Raw genomic sequence first — 19,904 nt, 5'->3', positions numbered from 1 at the left:
CTGTTGGAGGAATGCTTTGCAACTAATTAGGGTTGTTGGCAACAGGTCTCTAACATGACTGGGTATTAAAAAAAGCTTTACAGAGAGTTTCTCAGAATTAGAGGTGGACAGATGTTCACTGTTCTTCAAAAAACAAAATGTGGAGCACGTTCAGAATAATGCTCCTCAGTGCAAAATTGTGAAGACTTTAAATATCTCCTGATCTGAAGTGCAAAATATCATTCAGATTCAGAAAATCTGGAGAAATCTCTGTGCGCATCAGACGAGGCTAAAAATCAGTATTGGATGTCTGTACTGTTCAAGTCTATATGCAACAATAAATTAAAAACAGGGATGATTCTGTCATGCAAATCACTGCATGGGCTCAGGAACAGATGCAGGTTGGAGTCCTCACAAAGCTCATTTTAAATGGACTAAAGTGAAGTAGAAGTAGTTAATATTATTTCTGGTTTGTTAATAATGCTCAGTTCAAAAACCTGCATCTGTGATGGTATGGGGGTGCGTTAGTGCCCATGGAACTGGCATCTTACACATCTAGAAAGGCATCATCAGTGCTGAAAGGCTTATACAGATTTAAGAGTAACATATCCAGATGTCTGTTCCAGGGAAAGCTTTCCATCTTTCAGTATGACAATGCTAAAATGCATACTGCAGCCATAACAACAGCACAACTTCATAGTAGAAGAGTCAGAGAGCTGAACTTTACTGTCTCATTTTAAACGTGTGATGTTTTCTTTGTTCTGTTGTGAATAAAATACGGACTTATGAGTTTTTACAAACGGTATTTTGTTTTTATTTACATTTTACTGAGCGTCCCAAATGTTTGTAATAATACTTTTTGTAATAATTTTACTCTTTAGTCACAAAGATAGTTTTAGGCTTTGTGATTTTCAAACACAAACTAAACTGAAACAAATACACTGATTCTGTAAACTAAGGAGCTATGGAGGAGTCAGGCAGGAGAAAAGGGGAAAAACACAGAGAAGATTCATGGATGTAGTGAAGAAGGACGTGCACAGTGTTACAGACGAGTGACAGGGTGAGATGGAGGCTTACGATCCACTGCAGCGACACCTAAAGGCAGCAGCCGCAAGAAGAAGAAGTCTGTTTGTGTATCTTTGCACTCCTTGATCCTCTCTTTGCTTTCCCACCAACTCAATCGGCTCCCTTCCCTGAGGCCCAAATCTACACCCTCTTCCTCCCCACTTTCAATCTACCTGCCACATTAAGTGCTTTAAACCAGCTGTTTTAAACCAGCTAGTCTTAAGTGAAAGTGGATTATTAAACCTTCCTTAAATAAAACACGTAAAGGTGCAGAATCTGTTTTTCGTCTGATATGGAGGAAAAGCTGCAGGCTCACAGAAAGAAGTCCCAAGTGATTATTTCAGGACTGTCACAATGGAGCTGTTAATGTTTGATTTTTAATGTTACAGAGCAAGACAGTCAAAAGAGAGCAAAAAACGATTTTGAGATGTGGGAGCATTTTGGAAGTTTTACTATAAGTGCCTGAATGAAAATGAAGTGAAACAGGTAGATATTCAAAAAAGGGATGGACATGGCCTTAGTTCTATGTGACAGCAGTCACTGCAGATGCTGAAGGGTGAGGATTGGTGCTTTTCTATTCAGCCGCCCAACTCTTTATTTATCAGCGCCCCATTGCCATTTGTGTTCAAGAGAAAATGCAAATGATTCCTGAAAGATGAGATTATTTTGTAATTTTAGAGCAAAAATTATATATAAAAAAGGGGTCCTTTAGAGCTGTAGAAACCTGGGTGATAAATGGTTAATTAAGAGAGCTTGTAGACTCCATCAGAGGGGGAATGTGTAAAGGCCTGACTGGGATTGGCTCTGTCAGAGGTCTCGCACTTTTTCCATGTTAAATTCAGAATTACATTATATTACTCACATATAAAATCTTAAATTTGGGACAGTCATATGTTAAAGACCCCAAAGTACCTTATTATTCTAACAAAGCACTTCACTGTCAGACTGCAGGGTAAAAGCAGAATGGGAGGCAGAGCCTTCAGCTATGAGGCTTTTCTACTATGGCACAAACTCCCAGGTTGGATTTGGGAAAGACTTTTAGTTCTGTGGGTTCAGCCCACTGCAGGACTTCTTTTCTTTCATGTAGCTGCAGAAGAACATTTTTTATTAAAGCAGCACTGATACTGCTGAGACATGCAGTGAGTTCTGGCATTCACATAACTCACATAAATGTGTCACAGAAGCCACTGAGTTTGCCGTTTTTCCTCACATGCTCCGGGTGCAGCTGAAGTCATGAATAACTTTCTCCATAAAGTTTGTTAAAGTTTGAGCATCTTCCACACGATGAACGATCACTGGATTAAATAAACACCACTGTGAGGAGATGTGCTTCAATTGTGTGTAGTTTTATTCCAGCTTACAGAGGTCAGAGTTGACACGGTGAAGGGATCCAGCTGTCAAACATCTCAGATAAATCACAGAGACAGATCACACATTTACCTCTTTTCTGGCAGAAGAGGGCAGCAGCCTCCACTGAACAACCTCACTAGACTTGACTCATGCATAGAGGAACCTTTTCTCTTTTTTTAAGGTTTCACAGTTAAGCCATTAATGCCTTCAGTGTTGCTTCTCTCCTACCACTTTGTAAAAAGGCACAGACTGTAAGAAGGTTTGGGAGACCCCATTTTCCAACATTGAGACAGAAACAATGGAAGCAGCTACAGGAGAGCCACACTCCGACAAAAAAGCAAACAGATTTATTCTGACGTGCTGTTCCTGAGAGTAGATCATTTGGTTTCTCAGCAGGAATCCAGACTGTTGTGATTAGAGTAAGAATTAAGTGACAGCATTGATCAAAAGTCCCACAGCAAACATACAAAGACAAGCACCAGTTTGAAAATGTAATGAAAAAAAAAAGGAACAAAGAAGCATTTCATCGTGACTAATAATCACAGACTTAGGTCACGATATCGAAACACATGAGTCTTGTGCGTCGAATAGAAAACTCTAATCAACCCTCTTGACCTCAGAGGCCTTTGTTGAAGTAGACGTGTCGTATGCTGTCCCCATATTGAGACCTGATGGAGTCTCTCAGCTCAGGCTCCAGCTTTGAAACAGCCATAGAGCTGCAGGAGGAGGAAGAGAGGACAGAAAGGAAAAGAGGAGCACAGTCAAAGGTTTGTTTGCATATCAAGGCAAAACAAAGTGTTGTAGTCAATGCTAATGAAAGTGTAGAGGACAACACACATTTTTGTCAGTAAAAAAAATAATAAAATCTACTCGGGTAATTAGGAAAGCAAATTATTATTTGACATGTACTTAATATTCATTGTTATAACGTTGTTATTACAGCTCTTCAAGGCCTCAGTAAAGAGTTATAAATGAGTTTTACAATACAGGATGCAAAATACATTTTAAAATGAGCAACATATTAAAGTAAAAAAGTTGCACTATTCTACTGTAAGTTTATAAAATCTCGGCAGGTTTTATTAAAGATAACTAGACATGTGCCGGTCTTTAGCACCGTGTGTGAACACTTTACTTCCTGAACCTTAAGGACGAAAGAACAGGCGATTTTAGGTTTATTCTCTCGCTGAATCGTTCAAGTTCTGGCTTAATCTCAATATAAAGAAAAGTGAGTCTTATGCCCCCAAAATTTTTAAAATAAGAACTGCATTTTACTTTACTTTCTTTAGTGTAAACTTACATTAAACATGGACAACATTTCATATAGACAGCAGTGTGCATGCTTTTACTCGTGCAAAAGCTTAAAAAGAGAGTGAACGTAAAGGTGGAAGCCAGTTTATGAGCTAAGGCCCAGTTTAACATGACTGTGAACCGTGCACAGCTGCTCCAGTAGAAAATATAGAAGTGGTCAAGTAGAGAATAGATACTCTTTAAAGTTGAAATACTTCCAATGGGGGGAAAAAACATGCTCTCCAAACTGAAAATCCATGAGAAAGTTTTGTGTTTTTACCCTAAACACCAGCTAAACCATAAGTCACAGTGAACATCTGGAAAGCAGTTGTTAAGCGTCTTCATTCCACGCTCGCTGGTGCTGCGTTTTAATTCCACTCACCTCACTGACATTTCATTTTTTAGCTTTGCCTTCAGAGAACAATGAGTTATGGACTACTGATCTGATTGTAGACCATTAGAAGCACCTGTTAACCGCACACTCATCAATAATATTTTTCTTTTATAAGCATTTTATATTTTTATGAAACAAGAGCAGCGGAGAGAGATGAGAATTAAACAAAGGGAACGGCATGTGGTACGCATCCTCACCATTTTACTATCGGGTCACTCCCAAACCTAAAATTTAAGGCGGTAAGTCCAGACCTGGGCTGCACAATCAGACTAAACCAACATTTAAATCAATGATCATAAGTTCCCAAGAGGGCTTACATTATAATTTATATTTATAATTTGCTGGTAAGATGGAAATAAACTTGTAAAAATATGATTTGCCACATTTTATATGAGTCTTTCAAAACAAACTAACATACAGATAAGCTGCATCCTTATTTGAAAATCTAACTTCAGTTGAAATTTTTTCCCAAAAGTTAATTTTCTCTGTGAGTTTTAAACTGGATCTGAAGACTGAGATGATGAAATATGTCTGAGCGAGCTTGAGCGAACAACACGTTTGAAAGCTGATTAGAGGCCAAGACACTGCAGCAGGATTTATTGTAACTCCAGGAATTCCAGCATTGCAAATTAATCCACCAGCTGCACTAACACGGACATCTTTTATCGGACCAAAGCCACAAGACTTGAAAACCTGAGCTTTCTGCTTTGGATTTTTAACATCTAGTCGATTAGTGTGGACTAGTTTCTGTAGCAGAAGCTGATTGTGTGAAACAGCTACAACTTAACTTAGACACAGGTCTTGATAACCTGCCTCCTCTTATAGAGAAGGTTCTACAAAAACTCTTATATTTATGATTTATTCCTAAGTTTTGTCACACAGCACAATGTTTTACTTTGATTTTTGTCAATTCGAACATATGTGAGAGAGAGCATACCATCTGAAGCTGAAGACAATGTGTCTTAAAGTGTTTTAAGGGCTATTCTGAGGCAACTCTAATGAACTCTTTTGATTACAAATACTATATTTCTACAGTACGGAAACCAACTCCACTCCTCCCTTCATCTAGAACTTCTCTGAACACTTTTCAGATGAGTTGAAGATCAAAAATTTGAGTTGAGCTTCAAAAACAGAACCAACCAATGAGCATCTGCGCTGTAATCCTCCATCCTTTATATACAGTCAATGTTTATTTAAACAAAGGACTTTCTTTTTCCCTATTAATGTAATTGTGTGCAGTCCTATGAAAACTAAATACACCCTTACTGTTTCCACAGAAATTAAGAGAGTACGTAACAGCCAGGAGCTGCTAATCGTCAGCAGGTGTGGGAACCTCTATAAAAACAGAGGTTTTGGCAGTTTGCTGTTCTGGAACATTTGCCACAGTCCCAGCAAATTCATCCCAAAGTCAGTTTGTGCTCAAACAATCTGCAAAAAACCCAAGAGCTACATCACTGACTCTGCAGGCCTCAGTACAAAGAAAAAGACTGAACATGAAGGGCTTGTTTCTCAAGGTTGCCAGGAGAAAGCCCTTTCTCTCCAAAAGGAACGTGACAGCACAGCTTACTGTGAGCACGGCGGTGGAAGGCTGATGATGTGGGTTTATTTTGGAGCCACATGATCTCTACATCTTGTAGTCATTAAGTTAACCGTGAATGCCTCTGTATACCGAAGTATCCTCAAGTCAAATGTGAGGTCTGAGGCTAAAGCTTGGCTGAAACTCTGTCACGTCACAGGACAACGATCTTAAGCGCAACAGGCGGATAAAGAAAACAATTGAGGTGTTGCAATGGCCCAAAGTCCAGACCTCAACCTCATTTAAGAGAATAAATGAATGCTCACAAACTTCAACAAACTGTAAAGAAGAGTGGGTCACAATTCCTCCACAATGACCACCAAAGCACAGAGAAAATGTACATAAATACGCATGTCAAGAAACCAGGCTGACTAAAGCTAATTATTTCTTGATGCTCCTTAAAGTCCACAAACTTGTGTGAAAGTAAAGAAACAGTTTCATTACCATCTCTGAGGGAACAGGGAGCAGGCAGCCGGCACCATGAAGATCAAACTTTGGGAAAAAAGGACAAAAGTTACCACTGAAATACTCCAGAGGACATTATAGTACACCTGACCCTGTAAACTCTCTGTACTTACAACCCTCCCACCAGCATCACTTGAATTGGTCCATGGAGAAATGTGATTCTCTGTAAAAAGCGAGAAAAGCACAATGAGGACAAATGCACACATTTAGCAGGAGAACGGTAATGAAGACGAACATCATACCTGCATGAACTTGTATTTTTCCAGCCTTTGCATGATGATGGGGAGGACAACTGACAAAAGGAGAAGAACAAGAACATTAAGTGAAGAAGAGAGAGAGGATTTACCACATCTTCATGACATAACTTTCTCCGAAACACTTCTTTGCGTACTCATTCCTGGTGCGGCCATGGTAACCCGAGAAATGACCACCTGAGCGATGCCTTTTACTGCTGCTTTCTGCAAACAGAAAAAATGGAGACAATTTAAGACAAAAAAACACATTACAAAGTGCTTTAAAGTGCCTTAAAGTGTGTCCGGACCGTAGAGTGGCCCAGTTTGTTGCCATTTTCATCTGTGACGGCGATGCCATTCAGAATTTCCCTAAAAAAACAGAGAACATGAAGATGAAAAGACTAAAAACAAAGAAAAAGGAAACTGAACATGAATAAGTGTTTCTCTTACAGATAAGAGGGGAATGTGTTTATTGTGTTGTTTTACTCATTTATTTTGGATTTATTTTATAGCTTTATCTGTGCAGTATCAAGTACTGCACAGTTCACAGTAAACACTCTTTTATTGGGTCGCTATTCTGACTTCACTTCATCTTAAACCTTCAATACTGAAAACAAAAAAAACAAAAAGAAGTGTAATAATCTGTAACGAGAGAGGATCTGTACTAAAGGCCCCAGACCCTTCCCTGTGTCTCATTCACCTTCAGTCTCTCCCCACTTTCTTAATAAATGCCCCAAAGCACCAAAATTAAGCTTTAAAAGGATGAAAAGTGCTCTCTCCAAATCACGAATGTCACAAGCATCAAACTGGAGAACAAAATTGTGAAAATGAGCCAGCTCCTGTTTTTCTACCCGTGGAATGCAACGATCTCTGCTGAGATTTCCAGAAAAAAAACTAAACAAAAAACATTAAGAGTGTGTAGAGTAACATTAAAAGTATAGATTTCTTGTTTTTGCAAACACAGAAACTTATAAGCAGCTCAGAGATTACACAGATGCACACAGAAATCAAGGTAAGCTAGTTAAAGATGTTAACTTTATGATATTTCAGCAAAATGCTAATATCTTGAACTACGACTGCTGCGTCTGTTGTGCCAACTCTACACAAACACATACAGAAGTCCTAACCATCCCAGTTTAGCAAGTAAATATGCCAACTTTAAAAAATTTGTGCAACTGGTTTGGCAGGTAGTTAATTATTGCATAATGGCCATTCAAAGTAAAAGTTAAAAATAAGCTTTAAGGAGACGTGATGTTCCGAGAAACAAACACATTTACTGAAGTTAAAGCTGGAATTTTCTTTGCGTTTACGAGCCTTAATTAATCCTAAAAACTCAAAATCTCTGAAATTTAAACCACAAATTTAAGGAGAAAAAGCCAAATCTGCTTTCAATTTAATTTAACAAATGATATGACTTCACTTTGTGAGGGTGGATCATCAAACTGCAGGCAGATGGTAAACAATGACAGCACACATTAGTAAGAAGGTGCGACAGTAAATGACACCATCGGTACGCTGGAAAATCTTTCTTCTGATAATCTGGTGATTCAAAGTTAAAATAACAAGTATTTCCTTATTGCTTTAATTCCGGCACAAATAATTATTTAATTATACAATCGCTATAACATCTGCTAGTTGTTACTTTAAACCCTATTTTTCTTCTACTTTTTTTTTTTTAAATCTGTGTCATTAGTACCAAGGCTTTCTAGCCATTTTTATTTAGAAAAGCATTTGATTAATTTCTTCTTATGCTGTTTTTATAGTTTTATTGTTTTACATTGTTTTATTTACTGTTATATTGTTTTTATATTTCCATTTTCTGTGTTGTAAAGCACTTTGTGATTTTTATCTGTGAAAAGCGCTATATAAATAAATTTTACTTACTTACTTACTTACTTACTAAATCTGTTCTTTCCTTCTTATTTTAACTTCAATGGCCCAAATATGCTGTGATATAAAACAAAAGGGTGGAGACAGCTAAATTTCTGACTTCCCAGGGACCCTTGGTAGATAAAAAAGGTCTACCAAACTGAATAAATATAGTCGTGCTGCAAGCATGGACATGTGAACCAAATTTAATGAGATTCAGTGAAATAGTTGTTGAGATCACTGAGATAATTAGGATTCTGGTTGAGTATTGGTGCACTTAACCTTCCATCAAGAAGATGTTGAAATATAAAGTAGAAGTTTGTTTGAAAACGATGCTGGTGGAGCTAAAGGAAAACACGCAAAGACCGAAGGCTTCATCATCTGGAAACCATGAACATCTGTGCAAAATTTCACGGCAAATCATCCAATAGCTGTTGAAATATTTCGGCATGTACCAACTGACCTACATTACCATCCCCTGAGCCATAGCTAAAAGAGATTTACACATCACGCCACTATTTTAAGATCAGTAATTCTCCAGAACACCTTCTCTCAGGATCTAACACAGCAAACACTGCTCTGTGGTTGAGTATCCTCAGGAAGCCTGCCCTTACAGAGTCGCTGTGTTTCAGCAGACATGGCCAAAAAAAACCTGCAGTTCAAAGAAAAACGCAGGAGGACTCACTGCTGCCTCATCATGGGAATGTTAACACAGTTGGCAGCTGCCACAGCTACAAAAGGGACCCAGCGAGCCACGAGAGGAGGAGCTTTCTGTGGGAAAAAGCAGAGAAAAGTCATCATGAATATCATTGTAATACCTGTAAAGATCTGTGCAGCTGTGACTGGGTTAAAGGGACATTTTCAGCTTTTGTTCCTGTTGGTTTTTGTTCACCAACAGCAACAGGATATATATGACAGAAACCAAGAAAAAGCACAACAGGTCTGACCCAAACTATTATTTATAAGTTGGTTTGGCCACGATTTTAAACATAGGGCATAAAAGTGATCGCATCCAGATAAGTTTGACGACAAAACACTTCTTAAAAACAGTCAGCGCTGTATGAGTTCCTGCGTGCAGCATTTGTACCTTTGTGTAGAGGTTCAGTCCGACCGCTGTTGCTAAAGCTGTGCTGGTCGCTGTAATGTAGGCTACTCCAATCTGTCTGAGAGACACAACAAAGGCATCGAACAGCAGCTGCTATTAGAAAACTGTTTTTTTTTTATGTTTACATAAATAGGCATATAAAATAGCCAGCATTCAGTATGTGGAGCTCTCACACGTTTTGTTTTGCATCCAGATAAAATTAAGGTGTGTTTAAATGCACCCATGTTTATATTTATCCAAATACTGCAAGTGTGCATTTGGTTAAGCTTCCACTACATGCCATTTTTATGATACACTGTGGAAGGGGTCATTTCCTGCTTTGTGCTAAAGGTTGGAAAGGATAACTCTAGAAAATATCTCCCATAATTGTCCAAAGTTTATGTGTGAAAACTGCTTTACAGGTGCATGGCATGATATCCACCAGCACACACCATGCACCTGATGGCTGGATATGAAGAAAGCTACCTGTAAATCAATCCAAGAAGACAGGATCAAATCAGTTTGTTGTGCAGACCACTTTAGAAGCAAGTTTGAAACAATTATTACCGATAAGGTAAAAGTATCTGACGAGAAGTCTTTCCCCGTGGTAACCTAGTTACCATGGGGGAATGGAAAGTGGCAGTGAAACTTGCTACTGCTCTTTTTACCTCTACTGATGCCCTCAAAAATTTCTAGTTGCTCGCTGATGCTGTGAGAGTTCACTGCATTCTTATCTGGAGGATGTGAAATGACAAACTTAAAGTCTTAAGAGCGCTTACTTGGGAGTGATGGGGGAGGCAGCGTTGCGGTTGGTGTAGTTGACTAAAGCGTTGAAGGACTGATTTACCCACTGCCAGAACACCACAGCAGGAACTGTCCTAGAAACAGACATGAATTATGAAACCTGTAGAACTTCCTCTGCAAGAAAGTAGGATGTGGTAAAATGCAGCTCTGCCTGTTCGCTCTTCTCTACCTGTAGAACTGCAGCATGAAGCCGGTGATGGCCATGCCTCCGGGTACCTGGAATGACATGCGGCCGATGAGGTTCATGCGGTCTCCTGTGTCTGGGTGAAAAGCTGAGTCGTAGAGCTTCTTAGCATAGTAGAGCTGCTCTGCTGTGGTGCCGGGAGGGATGGATCCCGCTCTGCAAAGCAACAAAAAAACACACTCAATGACGCTGGCGGAGCCTTTCGTAACTACAACACAGATTTATAATAAAATCTGCAGAAGCACGGTTACATCACAGAGAACAGGGTATGAAGCAAAACGTTGAAGGTAAAATGGGAATTTCTACGATTTTGCCACAGACGTGACAGGTGGTTTCCTTCTTTACTTAAACTACTCTTCTGCCGTTAGTTTTGTGTTCTGCATGTGAATTGCAATTATTTGATTGCAGAATGCTCTTTTTTTTCCAGGATGAGTATTAGGACTGTCCTACTGTGGCTGTCTGCGGGGGGGTTTCAGGGTTTCCCCTCTATTCTGTGGAATAGAGGGGGAAACCAGAGCTCCTAAAACGAAACCCACTGGGAGAACATGCAAACTGCAAACAATCTTTCCATTTCCAGGTTTGAACCCAGGATAGAGCAAGCCAATGAGCCACTGTGCCCTGAATGTCTTTTATCAAAGGAAACTTGAGGATGGTCACATGACACGAGACATTTTAGAGCGTGTGCATTCATTATCTCACCTGCAGCTTTCTACTAAAGCTTTGGCCTCATCTAATCGCGAGTCAGGCAGGAGCGCTGTTCGGCAGTCGGTGATGTTGAAGAAATGTTTTAGTCTCCCCATGAACGTAGACTGATCCCATCGAGGTGCGTCGATGTCAAACGAGCTCAGAGCCATTGCGTCTGTTAAAATCCAGGTGCAGATTAATGCATCAAAAAGCCTCGCAGCTTGTGTTCGTGCGGGACGTCACTCAGCAGCTGCAGTCAGATCCTGAGGAAAAGAGGAAGAAAGACATTATTACAGGACAATCAAAGAGTTGGTGAATAGTTAATGCATGCTCTTGTCCTCCTTTGAGCTGATATAACATTAACAGATTTTTGTTTTTTTAGCTCAGCGGCTCAGAGACACTAGTTTTCTTTACCTTTGAACTCAACGTCCCACATGCAAAGGTGTATGTTTATAAAGCTGAGACACAACACAAAACTTATTTGGATAATTAACATCCAAACAGTCTCTTCGGTTTCCCTAATCTAAGAATTTCATAACACTCCCTTGGGTTTGAAAATAGATGTATCCATAACAAATCTGAAAAGCTGTGAGCTTTACTTTAGTTTCTAGTACCAGTCCAACGCTTCATTCCATTGTGGTTCTGGATGTAAGGAGTCCATGCGAACACGTAATCACCCTTTTAGCCTTTCTGCTTCCATAATGAAGGATTGACTGGACTCATGGGGTCACTTAATTAAATTTGCGAGAGCTTTGACAGTGATGTCAGTGTCTAGAGCACCAAACCTACAACAGCAGAGTGAACCCAGACAGCTGTTTGTTATATCAGCGTACATGCTGAATTTGATGCTCATGACGGTGATGTTTAAGAGAAGAAAACTGAGCAAATGTGCAAGATACAAAAACAGCTATTTTAATATTATTGATTGATTCATTAATAAGTTTTACAAGCCATCATTTCTTACAACAAATGAAGCAGATCACACATCCGGAGTTAATTCAAAGCCTTGAGTTTGTATTTGATAGCTTTTAACTGTAATTTTAAATATAAGGTCCAAAGGAATGCAAGTGCAAGTGAGAGAGACTTTCATTAGACTAAAAGAAATAAATAAATAAATAAACCCATCCAAGAGACAGCAAAAACTTCAGGAGTGGCCAAATCAAGAATCTGGTATATTTATAAGAAGGAATGAGACGGCCAGCTCAGCAACACCAAAAGGCCTAAAGACGTCAAAGTCTACCTAGATCACCTTGAAGGTGCAAGCCACTGGTTACACTGGTCTAGAAGTCCAGAATAGACTGTGCCAGAAAGCATCTAAAAGAGCCTGCATAGTTATGAAAAAAAAATTAAAAAACTGAAAATACTAATCAAGGTAGACGAGAATGATGGGAAGAGAAAAGTATGAAGAAGAAGAGAAACGGCTCATGATCTGAAGTGTAAATGGTGGAAGCGATGTTATGGCATGGACATGTATGGCTACCAGTGCAACCGGGTCACTGGTGTTTATTGATGACGTGACTGCTGATAAAAGTAGCAGGATGAACTCTGAAGCATGCATTACTCTCTGCTCAGATTCAGCCAAACTATTGGAACGGGCTTGCAAATAGATAATCACCCAAAGAACTGCAACAACATTCCTTTGCCTTGAGTTTCTCAAAGCAAAGAAATGAGATATCCTTTAACAGCTTTACCAGAGCAGGCTTTTCATTTATTAAACCAGAAAGGTACAAAGACCCAGAAAAGATCCTTGACTTCAAGCTGAAAGTCTGCACTTCAGTCACAGCTAAACTACTAAAATTGTATCTTTATCCAACAAATTACTGACCTGACAGTATAAAATGCTTTAAGTGCAAAGAATAAAACCTGTGATATAAATGTGGTTTGTATTGTACAAAGGGATTTCAGAGCTCAGCAACTTGCCTTCCTCATAAAATTATGGTGGTTATAGCCACAAAAGTAACATATTTAAATACTTTGCTCCACATCTCCTAGAGGAAACGGTGCCCATGTTGGCATTAAACACTGGTAAACATACTAACTTTCGTCTGTTCAGCATCATTCCTCCAACCCCTGCTGCGATATCGTTGCTCTGACTATCCTGTAGCTTTGTAGCTCAGGCTCTCTAAAGTTAGGCTGTTGGAAACATCTGCTCTTGGGTTTAAACCAAACACAAACTGCCTAAAAACCCTCAAAGCCCAAACGTCTACTAGAAATCATCAACCACCTCCTGTTAATGGGTCCTCGGGTAGTGATTTTGAGTTTTTTGCAACTGCACCATTGTGCTTGCTTTGAAGCAACCGGGGGATCCAAAACGTGCTGACTACAGCTCAGCCTATCCAAATGTCCCACAGTTCATCTCCATTAGGCACTTACTGTAAGTTTTAGGTAAGTTTTGAAACAGGTGAAATGTAAGGGCGAGGAGAAGAGGATATCAGCGGTCTCTGAAGGTTCAGCCTGGTTGGAACTGGATTATTTCTGAAGCTGTTTGTTTACAAAATAGGTCAAAGGTCTGTGGAACATGGTCGAGAATAAGTCAACGTAGGTCCTATTACCAGGACATATAAATAATAATATTAAAGAACATATGTAGGACTGCATCTGAAAAAAATTATTACACCTTCATAACTCTTTATTTTGTTTGATTAAAGATTCAGTTTACAGTTAATTTAAAACAGAGAGAACAACAAATCTTCACATTTAAAAGCTAAAACTAGAAAAGACTGACCTTTTTTTCATGACAAATTATTAAACACTTAAAAAAAGGTGATGAGGACAAAAAGCCTTAGCAGCAGAGCACGTATCCCGAAAATCTTGATGTAGTGCTTTAACTACATTTTTAAACAACTTATCAAGCCTTTATCAAATATTTCCACCTGGACCAAACCAAATAATGAAACTGTCACCTGTAGTGAAGGTCAGCAGGGTGCTAATCAATTTGGCCACGGTCACGAAGAACATGATTGATTTGTTCATTGATAAATCAATAGGGAGGCTGACTGATTATATTGTGAATAATAATAATGGATTGCATTTATATAGCGCTTTTCAGGGCCCTCAAAGCGCTGTACAATTCCACTATTCATTCACTCTCACATTCACACACTGGTGGAGGCAAGCTACAGTTGTAGCCACAGACTGACAGAAGCAAGGCTGCCATATCGCGCCATTGGCCCCTCTGGCCATCACCAGTAGGCGGTAGGTGAAGTGTCTTGCCCAAGGACACAACGACCGAGACTGTCCGAGCCGGGGCTCGAACCGGCAACCTTCCAACCTGCCAACTCTTTGAGCCACGAATAAGACACAACATTGCAAGAAGACCTAAATGTTTGCTGCAGGGCAACAGCACAGCACAGATCCCATAAATTATTGATAAGAGGAGCAGTTACTTGGGTAAAACTGCAAGTATTGCACTTTAGTAATGCTCAATTACAAGTTCAACTCCCATAGATAAATCACTAAAAGTACTAAACGAAGCTAAATAATCCCTGACAGATATGATTATGTAATAAAATGATAATAAGCAATGTTTTGCTGTAAAGCAACATTTCACTGCTGTAGCTGGCTAAGACGAGGCTTGGTTAAAGTGGACCAACTATTGAAACAAATGAAATATTCACATATAAGGGGCTGGAACTGTATGGGTTTTTTTTTGTTGTTGTTTTGTTTGTATATTTTGAATGAAAAATCAGTGATTATTAGTGAAGTAGTAGAGTCAACTGATCGATCAACCAATGATTACTATTTCTTCATCCATATGGTGGAGTAAACGAAATAAGAGATGTAACGTGCAGAGTACTGCAGTACAGGTAGTTACTACTGCTGACTAGCAGAAGGTTGCCAAACTGGATCTGTAGGCCAGAGCCCTCGTAACATCTGGATAAGTAGTAGCACGTGGCTGCTAATGGTTGAAATGTTAAATTACTTACATGCAGTTTGTGGAGAAGAGAAATGTGTGGAGACCTGTGTGAAGACAACCGACCAGAGTGCTGTGAAAAGAGTGAAAACATGTCAGTTGGGGCTCACTGACTGATGCAACTCAGTCCTCGCGTTACCAGCTGGGTCTGACGGGGGGGGGGGACCCCCAGCAAAGCACGAGCCAAAACACCGACACACCGGCTGCTAACACCGCCCTTTGAAACCGAAAATATACCTGTGTATACACCTCCAACGGACCAGCAGAGCACGAACCTGCCAGGTGGTCAGCTCAACTCCCGTGCAGGCACAGTAAAAGAAAAAAAAAAAATGCGCACGTGGCAGGTTGTCCTCCAATCAAAGGCTGGAGCAGATAGGGCAGATCCTTGCGTTTAAACCGGTGGAAACCGAACCTGATATTTGGCTGAAGACTAAAATTAAATCAGAAACTGGGGGCGGTTCCAGATGTTGAATCAACCCCCTCCAGTTTACAGCTACTGTTAGTAGCTAGCTAATTACTTCGGTGACATTATATCCGGTTTGTTATGGTAAAAAGTAGTAAAAATGTATGTCCGTTGACTTATTTTAACATTATGGACAAGAAGAGTGCACAAAATGAGATTTCAAAGTGTACTGTCTAAAGACAATTAAACATTTAGCAGGTAGCTAACTAAACTCGTCCACCTTAGGTTTGGGTTTAGCGATGCCTTCATGGTACTTTGTTTAAAACAAAATGTAAATAAGGAACACCCGTTTACCCTGGTCTGCTGCGATAATGACCACTTAGTCACGAGCCGCTACAAGAATGAATAACACAGGGAAATAAATGTTAATGAACAGAATGTATACACTTCGATTACAAAAGAAAAGCATATCCCATCAAAACAGTATCAGAGTCGGCATTTTTTATTTTACCCATTTAAAAAAATGTTTCATGAATGCAACACGACGCGGAATCTGTGCGTATCTCTGCGTCTGACGTCACTCCCCTTAGTAACCCTCGGCGGCGTCTCCAGGAGAGAAGGCAACAAGATGGTGAGTTTTAATTTATCGCAAACATTAGCGCATAACCTAACACAAACTTCCTCGAGTGCTCATACTTTTACACCTTATCGTCCATTTTTAGTTATATCAATTGTAATAAATTCCGTCACCACCAGGTTGACAAAGAAAAAAAATCGACTGCCTTGTTGCTTCGTTCAGTTATCAGGGGAGATTAGCTTAGCACGTTAGCTGTGTTTAGCTCCCATTTGCGTGCCGTTATCTAGCCCTGCCTGGGAAACAAATTAGCCGTAAGGATCAAGAAAGTCAAAGCACAAGATCTGACTTGCTGCTCAGAGGATCTGTTACCGTTAGACGAGTGCTTGTACATCATCAAAATCCATAGAGGGTGCTAGAAATGGCCTGTTGGTGGATGGAAAGAAGAGATGTGTTTTTGCAATGGTGGTTAGCTGCAGCAGTGCTCCCCCTGTCCCCCCGGAACAGTAACACCACGCTGCTGTTTTTAACTGCTTGTTGTAGGGATTGCTGTCCATCCTGCGCAAGCTAAAGAGCACACCAGACCAGGAGGTGAGGATACTGCTGCTGGGTCTGGACAACGGTGGGAAGACCACACTCCTTAAACAGTTGGCATCTGAGGACATCAGCCACATCACGCCCACGCAGGTAAGATACAAAGGATGTTTGTATACAAAGCGTAGTCGTGGAACTTTCATGCGTTTCACCTCCTCTTACCGTACTTATTTTATCTTCTTCCTGCAGGGATTCAACATTAAGAGCGTGCAGTCTCAGGGGTTTAAACTAAATGTCTGGGACATTGGAGGCCAGAGGAAGATCAGGCCGTACTGGAGGAACTACTTTGAAAACACAGATGTTCTGGTGAGGAGATGATGCACCAAATGAAGCAATATGACCTTAATTTCAGTAACATGCAACTCTTTCACACACTAACAAAGAAAACTTTTTGTTTCAGATTTATGTCATTGACAGCGCTGACAGAAAGAGGTTTGAGGAAACGGGTCAGGTATGTAACTGTGTATAAGGGTTTGGGCTCCTCACCAAAGAAGTTTCAGTTTCCTACCAAATGAACTTTGATTAAAAAAAAAGAAGAATGGGACTATATATAGTTATAAGTGAATTATAAGTAATTAGGGTTATTCCATTTCAGATCTTTGTAGGTCTTCTGCTCAACCTTGTACCATTCTTCGTTTCTGGATGGTTCTCTAATTATGACTGAAAAAAATAGTTAAATATATGCATATTTAAAAATTTTGAACCTTCCTTTACCTACCGTTTTGAGAAGTACTGCCCTGGAGGAGTCTTATAATTCAACTTTAATTTTTAATGTACTAAGAAGTGTTAAAAATGTCAAAAAGGATTCTACATGCTTTATTTTACAGTATTGTGAAACTCAACTCTATACCAGTAAATGTCACTAGTTGTCTTTCACATGTTTTTACTGGTGTGTGTTCAAATATGGGACTTTACACAACTGTTTGAATTTTGTTTTTAATATTTTAATTACCCAGTGCTCAGACATTTTTTTAATGTATCTGTCCCAGATTATACATACTGGTTCATTTTATGGCAATAAAGCCAATTATTTTATTTATTTTTTATTAAACAGCTGATTATTTCCCCCAAATCATTTGTAAATGATACCAAACCAATCCTAAAACTTTTAAATTAATAAGCAAGAAATACATTTTATTTATAGTTTTTTAATAATTACAGAAGCTGAGGATATAGTGTTTAAGGTGTTAGGCTATATAATATATATTTTATGTTAGAAATAGAGAAAACATGGATAATTCCATGTTTTGCTTCTGACTTTAAATGTGGCTAATGCGTTCACCTTACACATGAAAAATACCTGGTTTGATTCCGGGAGGAGACCCAAACCAGCCTCAGGATGTACAAGCTAGTGCAAGCCCCAACCCCGGATAAATTGAAAGGTTGTGTCAGGAAGGCCATAAAACATAAAATCATAAAATCTGACCCAAATCAAATATCCAATATATCCATGTGGCAAACTCCTGGGAAATAAAGTAGCAGCTTAAAGGTCTTCTTCTTCTTAAGGATCTGAACCCTAGAGCTGTTTTACATTACAGTACAGTTGAAGTCCCTTCTGGTTGTGTAAGTGTGTGTCTGTCATGTTGTGTAGCTGACAGATGTGTGTGTCTGTGTGTGCGCTGCAGGAGCTGGCTGAGCTGCTGGATGAGGAGAAGCTGAGCGGTGTTCCTGTGCTGATCTTTGCAAACAAACAGGACCTCCTGACCGCCGCCCCAGCCTCCGAGATCGCAGAGGGTCTCAATCTGCACACCATCCGGGATCGCATGTGGCAGATCCAGTCCTGCTCCGCCCTCACTGGCGAGGGGATTCAGGTGAGCAGATGAACTGTGCTTCACCTTTGTTGCATTTAAAAATTATACATATATCTATATTTTCCTTCTCACCCCACTGCTTCCCCTAAATTTAATACAGGAGGGCATGAACTGGGTCTGCAAGAGCGTCAACTCTAAGAAAAAATAGCTTTGCTTGTAGTCTTCTACTAATCAGGAGGACCAGCAGCAGCAACAGCAGCAGCACACACGCATACACTGACACACATTGCACCCTCCTGAGCCTTAGTACAAGGGATATACCTGTGAATGTACACACACTACTAATCCAACATGGACTTGGAGTTTTTAACCCCTTTGCATTCCCGCATCGCTGATGTTTACTAATCTCAGCACATCTTTCTGTGCTGGCCTCTACAACGAGGAGGGGCATTTGCCTTCAAAAGGGAACCCAAACCAGCATATCGACCCCTTCCACCCCTCCGCCGTCCACCCACGTCACCATCTCTGTCCAACCGCAGCCACCCATGCGCAGCCTGTCACAGCCTCAAACATTCCCATTAAACTGCTGTCTTTCACTGGAATTCCAACATGTTCTTTAAGCTCTTTCACACGCTGTCCTGGAAACCACCCCCCTCCCTCCATCTCACCCCTATGTCGTGACAGTTTTTGTTGTTTTTGGTTCTTCTTCATTCCACAAAAGGCTGTAACGCGCTTTTCCTGCTATGGCTCTGTTCAAAGTGACGTATATTTTTGTAATTGTCTTATTTATGGTGAAGTAGAGTGTAGAGTGCTTTTGAACAACAGCTCATGCAGCGTGTGTGTGTGTGTGCGTGTGTGTGATTTCAAGGATGTTTGAGAAACAGTCCAACTCCCCCCACTACAGATAAAATAATACTCTACATGTTAATATGTAAAAAGGAGGCTGAAATTAAATGGTTAAAGACATTTTTCGATCAACTGTAAATAGCTCAGCTCTGTGTTCATATGTTACGTTATGCACATGTTATAGAGTATTTGTTACCCTGCTGTAGTCTATAATGTTTGCATATCTAATGTATGCCTGCAGATCTGTAACAGAGGAATAGGTACTGTATGTCCCAGTGCATTTCTATGTGCAGGTAATTCGCTCCTTTTGATATTCTTGAATGTAATCTGTCCAGAGCTGAAGATACTGTATGTGAATAAAAACACGAGAAAAATGTTTCACAAGTCTTACATTTATTTAGTTTCTGGATGCAGTAACATACTTGGATACTGACGACTTGGTCACATAAGCAGGTGGAGTCGTGTGCTTAATGACAACAACCACCCTCTGTGGAGAGGCCGCTGTGGGAGCTGATGGGTGGGGCGCAGAGCATTGTTTTCACTATCAAAATGTGGATTTGACCTAGCAGTACGATACCCTACTTGTATGGAACTGCAGCACACATTTGTCCCTCTTGTGTGCTGGTATAAGCCTGCGTCACACAAGATTATTATACAGTGAGATAATAGGTGTGGAAAAAGCAAAGATTTTAGTTAACCAAAACAGAAATAACTAGACTTTTATGGGGGGGAGTGTTCACTGGGACAGTGTGCATGAGTGTGAGTCAACTGCCTTCATTTAGTGTTTGTGTTGAGAGTCATGACAATATAAAATCAAACAAATCTGTAAAAAGGCCTCCAGAACCTTTC

At 40.0% G+C, this 19,904-nt stretch overlaps 2 protein-coding genes across 4 annotated transcripts; one reads left to right on the top strand and one right to left on the bottom strand.

Moving 5' to 3' along the window:
- Nucleotides 1-2,374: 2,374 nt before the first annotated feature.
- Nucleotides 2,375-16,344, bottom strand: sfxn2 (sideroflexin 2). 3 transcript variants are annotated; one of them, XM_014330155.2, is made up of 13 exons: nucleotides 16,237-16,344; nucleotides 14,901-14,960; nucleotides 10,990-11,237; nucleotides 10,276-10,446; nucleotides 10,082-10,180; nucleotides 9,306-9,381; nucleotides 8,904-8,989; nucleotides 6,658-6,718; nucleotides 6,508-6,574; nucleotides 6,359-6,408; nucleotides 6,230-6,279; nucleotides 6,096-6,143; nucleotides 2,375-3,110 (listed from the first exon to the last, which is right to left on the bottom strand). In XM_014330155.2, the coding sequence occupies exons 3-13, from the start codon at nucleotides 11,142-11,144 to the stop codon at nucleotides 3,011-3,013; spliced, it is 963 nt and encodes a 320-aa protein (XP_014185641.1). In that variant the 5' UTR covers nucleotides 11,145-11,237; nucleotides 14,901-14,960; nucleotides 16,237-16,344; the 3' UTR covers nucleotides 2,375-3,010. The 3 variants fall into 3 exon arrangements, with proteins under 3 accessions (XP_014185641.1, XP_005949936.1, XP_005949937.1); XM_005949874.3 differs by lacking the exon at nucleotides 16,237-16,344 and adding an exon at nucleotides 15,125-15,610; XM_005949875.3 differs by lacking the exon at nucleotides 16,237-16,344 and adding an exon at nucleotides 15,163-15,610.
- On the top strand, nucleotides 15,799-19,433 carry arl3b (ADP ribosylation factor like GTPase 3b). Its single transcript, XM_005949876.3, has 6 exons — nucleotides 15,799-15,921; nucleotides 16,408-16,551; nucleotides 16,648-16,764; nucleotides 16,859-16,909; nucleotides 18,084-18,269; nucleotides 18,370-19,433. Exons 1-6 carry the CDS (start codon nucleotides 15,814-15,816, stop codon nucleotides 18,415-18,417), a joined length of 654 nt encoding a protein of 217 aa, XP_005949938.1. The 5' UTR covers nucleotides 15,799-15,813; the 3' UTR covers nucleotides 18,418-19,433.
- Nucleotides 19,434-19,904: the final 471 nt, after the last annotated feature.

Source organism: Haplochromis burtoni, unplaced genomic scaffold (genome assembly GCF_018398535.1).
Source record: "Haplochromis burtoni strain Fernald_Lab_line unplaced genomic scaffold, NCSU_Asbu1 Contig_278, whole genome shotgun sequence".
In the NCBI taxonomy this organism is placed as follows: domain Eukaryota; kingdom Metazoa; phylum Chordata; class Actinopteri; order Cichliformes; family Cichlidae; genus Haplochromis; species Haplochromis burtoni.
The sequence above is the reverse complement of the archived record's forward strand: the minus strand, read 5'-3'. Positions and strand labels throughout refer to the sequence as shown.